Here is a 9,914-nt window from a genome sequence, read left to right on the forward strand (position 1 = left end):
TGGATTTTTTTCCTCCCTGATGTTCACGGGCGTATTCCAAGATGATAATGCCAGGATTCATGGGGCTCAAATTGTGAAAGAGTGATTCAGGGAGCATGAGACATCATTTTCACACATGGATTGGCCACCACAGAGTCCAGACCTTAACCCCATTGAGAATCTTTGGGATGTGCTGGAGATGACTCACACTTACCAGTGAGAATGGAAAAGAAGGAACACTGAGACTGAACTCACAGACCTAGGATACCTTCATCTTGCACCTAGTTATATATAGTTATATGTCCATATTTATTACATAAGATATACACAGATCAGGCATAACATTATGACCACCCTGCTAATATTGTGTAGGTCTCCCTTGTGCCTTCAATATAGAGAATGGACATGGGCCTTCTGAGGGTGTCCTGTGGTGTGTTAGTAGGGTGCCTATTGAGTCCTGGTTCAGGGGAGGGGCCTCTGTGCATCATCCCACAGATACTTGATCAGTTAGGGATCTAGTGAATTTGGAGGCCAGGTCAACACCTTGTGCTGTTCTTCATGTTTTTTTTAGTTGTTCCTAAAGTGTTTTTGTGTGTGTGTCTGTGTCAGGCTGCATCCTGCTGGGGATGGCTGCTGCCATCAAGGAGTGTCATTGCTATGGGGTGGGGGGTGCCTGGTCTGGTCTGGTCTAGGTGGGTGCTACATGTCTAAATAACATCCACACCAATGAATGCCAGGTCCAAACATTTCCCAGCAGAACACTGAATTGTCACAAGATCGTCAGTGTTATTTACTTCTCCTGTCAGTGGTCATAATGTTATGCCTGATATATACTTTGTATATATTTTAATATAATTTTATATATACACCCCTTTTCCTTCCTGACTTTGCTCCCATGTTATTACATTTTTTAAACAATAAATATTTGCATATTCAAAGATTCTGGATTTACATGATGGACATATGTTTAAGATTTAGGTGCTATTTTGTTTTTATTACTCCGATACAATAAGTATGATATACAGCATTGACACAATTACTATTCATGTGCCCTGAAATTATTACTGTGAAGGATTTGATCTGGGATTTGAACCCAGGACCTCTCGCACCCAAAGCGAAACCAAAGACACATTCAGGAAACAACATGACCTGGGGTATTATGTCATCATGTCTTCTGTTTGTGAATGAAGGTTGTCTTTACGGAGGACGCTGTCCAATACATTCTTAAAATCTATAAATAAAAATACAAAAGACAAACAGCTGCCATTCATGTATTTATTTATTTATTAAAAGCACCTTATTATGAATCACATGTACGCAAAACATGTACGAAACCCATGCAGAATTAAATAAATACATTTATTTAAAAAAAAAAAATTGGTAAAAAGAAAAAAAAATATATACACCTTTTTAAAGAATAATTTCCACAAATTTAAACTTATATAAAATCTTTCTACGCTTGCGTGATGACCTATTTTACATACAGTCGTCAACCAGTCAACGGCAGTGACTCGTAAGGCGGAAGTTGTTTTGATTGCGGAAGTGTACGATGCCGTTGTAGCCCAGCGAAGCAACCAGGCTCTGGACTGTAAATTTAGTCGTGTTTTGATCTAGCTGTATGTAGGTCTCCCGGGGTGTGCTCCAGGTTTACGGCTCGATCGGGTAAGAACAACAATAAACTTCAAACGGCGCATGCTAGCCGGTTAGCCGTTTCAAACTAGCTAAGTCAACGGTAGCTGAGTTAGCTCGGCTGGTACGGCGTCGTCGAGAAACATCGATTACTTCAGTGACAGGGATGGATATCGAGAGCGTGTGTAGGAAAAAAACATGGCTTTTTTTTTATGACGCCCACAGTCTGACAGAGGACCAGGAAGTTTCTTGATTAGGTGAAGGTACTACTTATACATTCGCCACTGAAGCTAAAAAAAAAAGGCCCAAAGTTTCGTATTTTCTCTGTTTTGTCAATGAACTCCTTAATGAGTTAGCTTAAGGTTGGTTTGACTTTTTACTTCGCCATTGTCTGGCAGGTTATACACAATATACTGACGTATAAATGATTAATAAGTGCGGTCATTCGCTATATATATAACAGTTGTATTCGATGTTTTGTTTAATTGTTCACTCACTGCTCAGGAGAAATAAATGCTATGCTAGTTCTATTAGTAATGTACTTAAGATATCAGAAGTAAACACAACAACTGTTATTGATGCTAGCATAACTACATCGTATTCTCTTTTATAGTTTATATCTATAGCAGTGTATTCTGAATTATGCTCAGGTAGAATATTAATATGCCATACATTGAGACAATCAAGTAAAAAAAACATGAAACTTGTACTTGTATAGGACATAATTATGTCCCAAGTGTAGGACATATTGTCTGTAGGTATCAGTAACATTGCAGTTAGTTAGTTAGTCGTCTTTTAGATGTCTTTTAAATGGACAGCGGAAAACAGATTTGAATAAATTATTCATTTGTGCAAAACAGCAATGACAAAGTAACACTGACAAAGCACTTGTGGCCTTTGATTAGTTACCTAACATAAATGTACAACTGTTCAGGCAAACAAAAAAAAAAAAAAATACAAAGGAATAGATAACGCTGCACTTTCTTTTTTTTTATATATATACATATCAGTGCCACACCTTACAAACTAAGCAATCAATAACCGGTCCCGTCTTCTCAGGCTGTATTGCTGTAGGCCTGGCCAGAAAGCCGTCATGTCCCCAATCAATGCAAGCCGTCTGTCTGGCTGTTTGTCAGCATGCTGATGAAGCGCTTTCACGTCCGTCCCAATTTGGTCAATACCTCAAGTCGTACCATACAGCACAGCAGAGTCATTGCTATTTTTTTGTTTTCTAAAGAAACTCATCCAGTGATTTTCAGAGCTGTGATCTCATTGCTGGGTGTGAGGGGAGGGAGACTGCATCATAATCCTGGTTGACAGAGGATACTGTGTGTCACATATTTACACATTCCCAGCAGTGTTATTGAGAATTTACAGTAAATATATTTTGTAGTAAATGGCTAATATTTGTTTTTGGCTCGCCCATTCATGTGTCCTTACGGTGTAAACATTGCAATCAGTAGCAGTTAATGTAATCACAGTTGTCATGAGGAAGAATTGTAGTGTAAACACTGGGTTCTGTGGTTATCGGTATGGAAAGACTAAAATATAAACTAAAATACAAATGTATGCCTGCGACAGGTGCTTAAAGGGCCAGTACAACCTATTTTTTCTTACCTGATCATAGGTGTATCTTGCAAAGCAGATAGTTTTGGTTTTGCTTGCTTAGATTTTGCGATAGCTGGCTGAGAATGATGGTAATGACGTAAAAGGATGTGTAGACTTCCTGTAGAATAACCTATAAATAGTCCGACGTAAGTAAGGAGGTAGAGTATTTGAGATTATTTAGACTAACTTCTGAGATTGTTTCGACAAAGACAAGGTTGCAGAAATTTACCCCTGTTTTCATCTTCTAAGTTAAGGGTTGAATGAAAAATGTGACAATGATTCTGATTGGCCCCGGGGTTATCTATGCATTGTTGGCGTGCGGATTCCACGGCTGGCACGTATCAATCAACCGTTGGCCTGTTTCTCCAGTCTTCCAGGTTGAGCTGTCATGATGGCGGATCACACTAATGTGGGTCTGGAGCCGGAGGAGCGAGTCCGGGCTCTGACCAAGAAGGGAAGCACGGTGGAGGTCAACGATGACGTGCCGCCGCGCCGCTACTTCCGCTCAGGCATGGAGTTGATCCGCATGGCTCACATCTACACGGAGGAGGGCAACATCGAGCACGCCTTCCTCCTTTACAATAAATATATCACGTGAGTGTATTTCCTTGGGCTAATTTATCTCTCCCTGCTGAGTTTGGAGCTCAGAATGGATATGATTTGTTGTGTCAAGTTGAGAACAAAGTCCTGGCGAGGCTGGAACGCTGAAGAAACCTTCCTTGAGATGTGTCTTCTTGAAAAAGGCAAAATAATTCCTAAAATTCATTTGAGAATGACGTTAACCTACTCTTGTCTTGGTTGTTCATCCGTTAATAAAAATATTTTTCTCTTTCACTCAGGCTCTTTATAGAAAAACTGCCCAAGCACCGGGATTACAAGACGGCTAACATTCCTGAGAAGAAGGACACATTAAAGGTGGTTACACAAAGTTTTTTTTTTACTTTTCTGTACAATTGATTGTTTTAAAGAAAAGTTTAGGTTTAACTTTGCATTTCAACTCTTCCACAGAAACTGAAGGATGTTGCGTTCCCCCAGGCAGAGATTCTGAAAAAAGCTCTTTTGAGAAGATTTGAACAAGAGTATGCACAGTATCTTATCAAAAAGGTAAACAATGTACTCCGGTTCATTAATAAATATCTTAAAAGAGACAAAGAGCTGACCTTGAACACTCACGGTGGTTGATAATTATGCTTCGTGGATTATTCTGCACCAACACTGCAGCTGTAGAAGACCAAATAATCGTTAAAGAAGACAACATAGCAAGAGTCAAAATCTGTGATGTGTTTGCTACATGTTCAGAAAGAAGAGGATGAGGCCATGGCGAGGCAGCAGTCCAAGCAGCAAGCGCTGGATGCTGAGCGGGAGCGCGTGGCTGAGATGCAGCGACGGCAGCGGGAGCAGGAGCAGTTCAGTGCCTTTGAAGAGATGATCCGCCGCCAGGAGCTTGAGAAGGAACGCCAGCGAGTGCTGCTGGAGTTCGCCACGCCGACCGCGCCCCCCGCTGACACACCTCTCCTTCCGGGCATCCAGGGCCCCCCACAGGTCTCCCCCACCCCGCCGCAGAGCCCAGGTGACCTCTCCGGCAGCAACAACCATCAGTATAATCGCCCTCCCGCAACCATCGGTACACCTGCGACCGGCCCGCCGAGCTTTGACCGCTCGCTCAAGCCCGGGTCTCTGGTCAGCCCAGGGAACAACAGTGAGTTAATTTTTCAAGGGGCTGGCCTTCAGAGGATTTAAATACTGCCCTGCTCCTGCTTTAAAGTATTTATTCTCCTCAGCTGATTTCTCCCCCCCTGACCTACTTAATTTCCTGTTTACACCATGCCTTGTTTTCCGAACATCACAGGAATCTCACTTTTCCTTTCAGCTTTTGTTCAATTCTCTGCATGGTTTTTGCAGATACAATGGTGGATGCCCTTCGGCAGTTGGCTGTTCCCGCTGAGCTGTGCCGGAGCTTTCTGAGGCTGGCTGAGGCCAACACAAGCCGAGCTGTAGAAACTTGTGGCATCCTGTGTGGCAAACTGGTAAGACCCAGAAACGGAGTGGCTGTGTTGACCCAGTCGCACTGAACCCTTTTCTGAAAGCATTTGTCACAGGCACAAAAAAAAAAGTACAAAAATGAGCAAATTTAATCAACAGCATCCATTTTTTTTATAACATGAGATGGTGAAACATGGAAATTCCCTACTCCAGTGTTTCAGGATGTAGAAATGAGGATTTAGATTTAAAACTGAGACATCAGCTGACCTGCTGCCCCAGAGGGATAGAAGCTAATCTGACACTATTTTCCTTGTCCTAGAAATGCTGCGGCCTTTGTGTGAATCATATCATTTGTTAGACGGGTTAAGCTCTCTTGCTCGCAGCAAACCAGTCAGTGCTCAGGGTTCATTATGTTCAGATCTTCAGATATTATTGTGGCAGACAGTGCACTGTGTAATGTGTGATTTTAAGAAGTGTAACAGTGTGACACGTGTTGTGTTTTTTTCCAGACGAGAAATGCGTTTACTGTGACCCACGTCATCGTACCAAAGCAGTGTGGCGGACCGGACTATTGTGACACAGAAAATGAGGAGGAGCTCTTCCTCATACAGGACCAGTACGATCTCATCACCCTCGGCTGGATACATGTGAGTAAAGATGGGCAAAAGCTGTCAAATAATTATCATTAAACAGTGTTAAAACCACAACATCAGCAACGGCTGCCCTCAGCAGGTAAATCGCCGGTATCTGCTATGTCCAGTTAAGATGTTTTCAGTGTTGTCTCAGGCATTTTGATTGGAGAAACCTCTTAAAACAGTCATTCATTAACTAGAAGTTTTAAATAAACAGTGCATTAATGATGAGATTTATGACCATATGACTTCAATTAGCAACTAAACGTTTCCGGTAACTTCTGATCAGTCGTGGCTTGGACGAAATTTAGCCCATTCCTCAGAACAGAACCACTTCAGTTCTGAGATGTTGGTGGGTTTCCTCACATGTTTGCTTCAAGTTCTTTTGTAACCACTCAGACTACTATGCGTCTTGCTTTTGGAGTGGTCTCTGTCGGTCTACCACTCCTACATTTGGTCAAAATCTGTCTGATCGTGGATGTGGGGATTCCAAATTTTTTAGAGATGGTTTTGTAACTCTTTCCAGCCTGATGAGCAACGACAACTCCTTTTCTGAGCTCCTCAGGAAGCTCTTTTATCCGTGCCGTCATACACTTCCACAAACATGTGTTGTGAAGGTCTGATTGTCACAAATCCCTGATGTGATTTTAAATAAAACGCCCTGAAATTAATTTAAAATCATCAAGTTGCACTTACTTTTGCTCCTCACAGATATGTAATATTAGCTCATTTTCCTAAATAAACAAAAGTGTCATATGTAATATGAGTGCACATACTTTTAAGCGGCACTGTATATTGGTGTAATAATACTTCTATATGCTTGCAACAAAAACAGAAGTGGAGCAAGTAAATCGTTTTCCTCTTTAGACAGAGCAGGGCACAGTATTGTTTGGGTTTGTGCACCAAAAGAAGCAGTTGACCACGTAAACTGAAGTCTAACCTCTTGTGTTTCCCAGACTCACCCGACACAAACGGCCTTCCTCTCCAGCGTCGACCTCCACACACACTGCTCCTACCAGATCATGCTGCCTGAGGCCATCGCTATTGTCTGCTCGCCCAAGTTCAATGAGTGAGTCAGAAAAGTGTCCTCTCTCTCGATAAACATAATTTTTTGTTTTGTTTGTTTTTTCAGCACACTGCTTTCTTGCATGTATGTATTTTCCTAAGTTCCTCTATGCTGACGGTGTCTGATTGTGTTTGTCCCAGAATCGGCTACTTCAGGTTGACGGAAAGAGGAACAGATGAAATCTCCACGTGTAAACAGAAAGGTTTTCACCCTCACAGCAAAGATCCCCCTCTATTTACAGTGAGTACACCCGTCCTGTGTGCCCAAAATATGCAGTGTTTAAATATTCCATCACTAATCAGAGTTATAGCCCAATCAGAATAAAAACGCTTCATGTAACCACCTCAATCAAAGCAGATGGGCCTGATCAGAAGGATAACCATTAATCACATGGAATAAATAAATTCTTTCTGGCTGATGTCTGTGACTGAGACGAGACACTGACGAGTTAAACTAAGGTCTGACAATTAAAGCTAAAACGAAATGTGTGCCCTTTTCCATTGTATCAAATGTTATTTGATATGATAAGACATTATCAAATGGACTGTCAAAATACATGAGCTCTTCCTACAGGCTTCGAAAACGTGCGTACCTGTCATTAGATTGAATGAGGGGCATTGGCAGTTCTTCTTCTTCTGGGATTTTTGGCGGTTTTGACGCCACTGAGTGTATTACTGCCCTCTGCTGGTCATGATTGTCTTAGACAGTTGACGGTAGCCTACCATAGCTGCTTTTGAACGAAAATAAATTTTCTATTTTGTCCCTAGATGGCATGTTGTTAGCTGCTGCTTGACTTAATGTAAAAATTAAAAACGGACAAAAATCCAACGACTTTTCATCGATTAAAACTAAGATAAAAAATTACTGAAATGTGACTAAGGCTAATTAGCATTTTCATCTGAAGCCTAAAGATTAAAACAAAAGAGTTTGTCAAAATTAGCACTGGTCCCCTCATAGGCAGCCTGGAAGCCAGACCGACTTTCCCCCACAGAGTTGGTCTGGAGTCTGCCCGTTGGGAGTTGATTATGCTCCAGCAAAGACCTGCTGGGCCAATCAAGTTGTTTGGGCGGGGCTTTATGTGGTGATGGACAGAAGAGTAGTCATACACTTCATCTGAACACAGTGGAGTTGAACAAATTTGCTCTGATTGGTTGTAGGACTGTGCAGTTGTTTGAAGAGGTGGTTTATTCTCTGTATCGTAACTTCTTCTGTTATATTTCTTGCAGTTTCATCACTTTAGAGCAGACAGAAACAATCTTTTTATGTCAAAAGAAGTTCTGTTCTGATTGATGTTTGATCAGCAAGAGGAAAAGAAAACACGACTTTTGATTTCACTCTGTTATTTTTATTTGAAAGCAGGGCAGCTGTCACGGCCTTTATTCTGTAATCACGTAACTGAAATGTGTTTGTCCCTTTTCCAGCACGCGGGACACGTGACCATCACTGACGACACCGTGTCCATGGTGGATTTGCGGTGATTCTTTCTTCCCTCACCAGAACCCTAAGACTGTTTTATCAAAATCGCAGACGTTTTACTGGAGAAAAACACTCATTTTATTTTCAGGCTGGTGCTGAGCAAACGCCAGCCTGGGAGTTTACCGTTTGTATGGACATGAGTTGTTCTCAAAGGGAACAAAAGCTGCGAGTGATTTTGTTTTTGCTCTGTAAGAAAAAAGAAAATCCATGTTATTGCACTTTCCAAGTAAACAACTACTATCCACTTAATGAGCCCCCTGTTTTTGTCAGTACGCGGTGTTGTTCCTTCCTGTTCATCTTTTCTTTTTGTCATTAATAAAAATGGATGTTTGTCTGTTTCTGGAAATCCAACTGTTGTTTCATAAATCTCATCAAAGTTTGGTTTTGCCTGACTGATAAAGTGCCAAGGAGGAAAACTTTTGAATTGTTGTTGTGTTCATTGTTCAACATGAAGTTCGGTTTAAGCTCCTTTTCCCTCATAAGCTGTTGAAGTGCTACGAGTGATGAGAGAAATAAAAGCCAGTTGTAACTCAGGTATGCAGGCGGTGCCCTGTGTTGTATTTTTCTATACCATCACTCCGGACTTTCCTTTTTCTATGAAGGGTTTAATTTGAAATTTAATTCCTGCTCATGATGGATCCATCTTTTATATGTGTTTACTTCCTTTCTCTTTGTGTTTTGGGGAGGAGGTGGGTCTGGTAGCACCTGTATGATGTGTCTGAACTCCAGAAGACGTGGGTAACCCGAATGTACCTTCTGCTACACGTCGTTTACACATTACTAACCACCAACCGGCCATGCTTCATGCCTCTAACAGATATATGTTTGCGCCCTTCTCTTGTTACCAGAAATCAATGATTAGCCATGACGGTGAATTCAATGCCAAGACAAATAAACTTGTAGATAAATTTGTGCTGCATTGTTTTGTCATATTTGTTAATGGTGTACACCACTTTAATCGAATGTAATGCGACAAGATTGTCATATGAACAAACTTGTTTTCAAGGGTTTTTTTCCCAGGAAAGGAATTGATTCCTTCACATATCAATAAGCATTGCATGGAGAAAATACAGTGGTCTTTATGTGATTCAATCAAATGTGAGAGAATTAAGTTTAGATAGTAGAAATCTAAAATTCAAAACACTGCAACTGTCCAATTTTTATTTTATTTTTTTTTATGTACACTGATCAGCCACAATATTAAAACCACCTTCCTAATACTGTGTAGGTCTCCCTTGTGCCTCCAAAACAGTTGTGACTCATCAGAGAGTCGACATGGGCCTTCTGAGGGTGTCCTGTGGTGTCTGGCAACAGAGACCCCTCCTCTCTATGGGTTGAGGTGAGGGTCCTCTGTGGATCATCCTACAGAAAGAATCTGGAGGCCAGCTCAACACCTTGTGCCGTTTTTTGAGTTGTTCCTAAAGCGTTTTTGTGTGCGTGCCTGTGTCAGGCTGCATCCTGCTGGGGATGGCTGCTGCCATCAAGGAGTGTCATTGCTATGGGGTGGGGGTGCCTGGTCTGGTCTAGGTGGGTGCTACATG

The 9,914-nt window shown here is 41.6% G+C and overlaps 1 protein-coding gene across 1 annotated transcript; it reads left to right on the forward strand.

Moving 5' to 3' along the window:
- Nucleotides 1–1,506: 1,506 nt before the first annotated feature.
- LOC311492656 (STAM-binding protein-like A) lies at nucleotides 1,507–9,606 on the forward strand. Its single transcript, XM_084550989.1, has 10 exons — nucleotides 1,507–1,641; nucleotides 3,586–3,810; nucleotides 4,056–4,131; nucleotides 4,225–4,320; nucleotides 4,516–4,915; nucleotides 5,119–5,243; nucleotides 5,709–5,846; nucleotides 6,788–6,900; nucleotides 7,038–7,137; nucleotides 8,319–9,606. The coding sequence occupies exons 2-10, from the start codon at nucleotides 3,605–3,607 to the stop codon at nucleotides 8,373–8,375; spliced, it is 1,311 nt and encodes a 436-aa protein (XP_084407115.1). The 5' UTR covers nucleotides 1,507–1,641; nucleotides 3,586–3,604; the 3' UTR covers nucleotides 8,376–9,606.
- The last annotated feature ends 308 nt before the right edge of the window (nucleotides 9,607–9,914 follow it).

The sequence above is a fragment of the Chelon labrosus genome (assembly GCF_963514085.1).
Source record: "Chelon labrosus genome assembly, chromosome: 9".
NCBI lineage: Eukaryota > Metazoa > Chordata > Actinopteri > Mugiliformes > Mugilidae > Chelon > Chelon labrosus.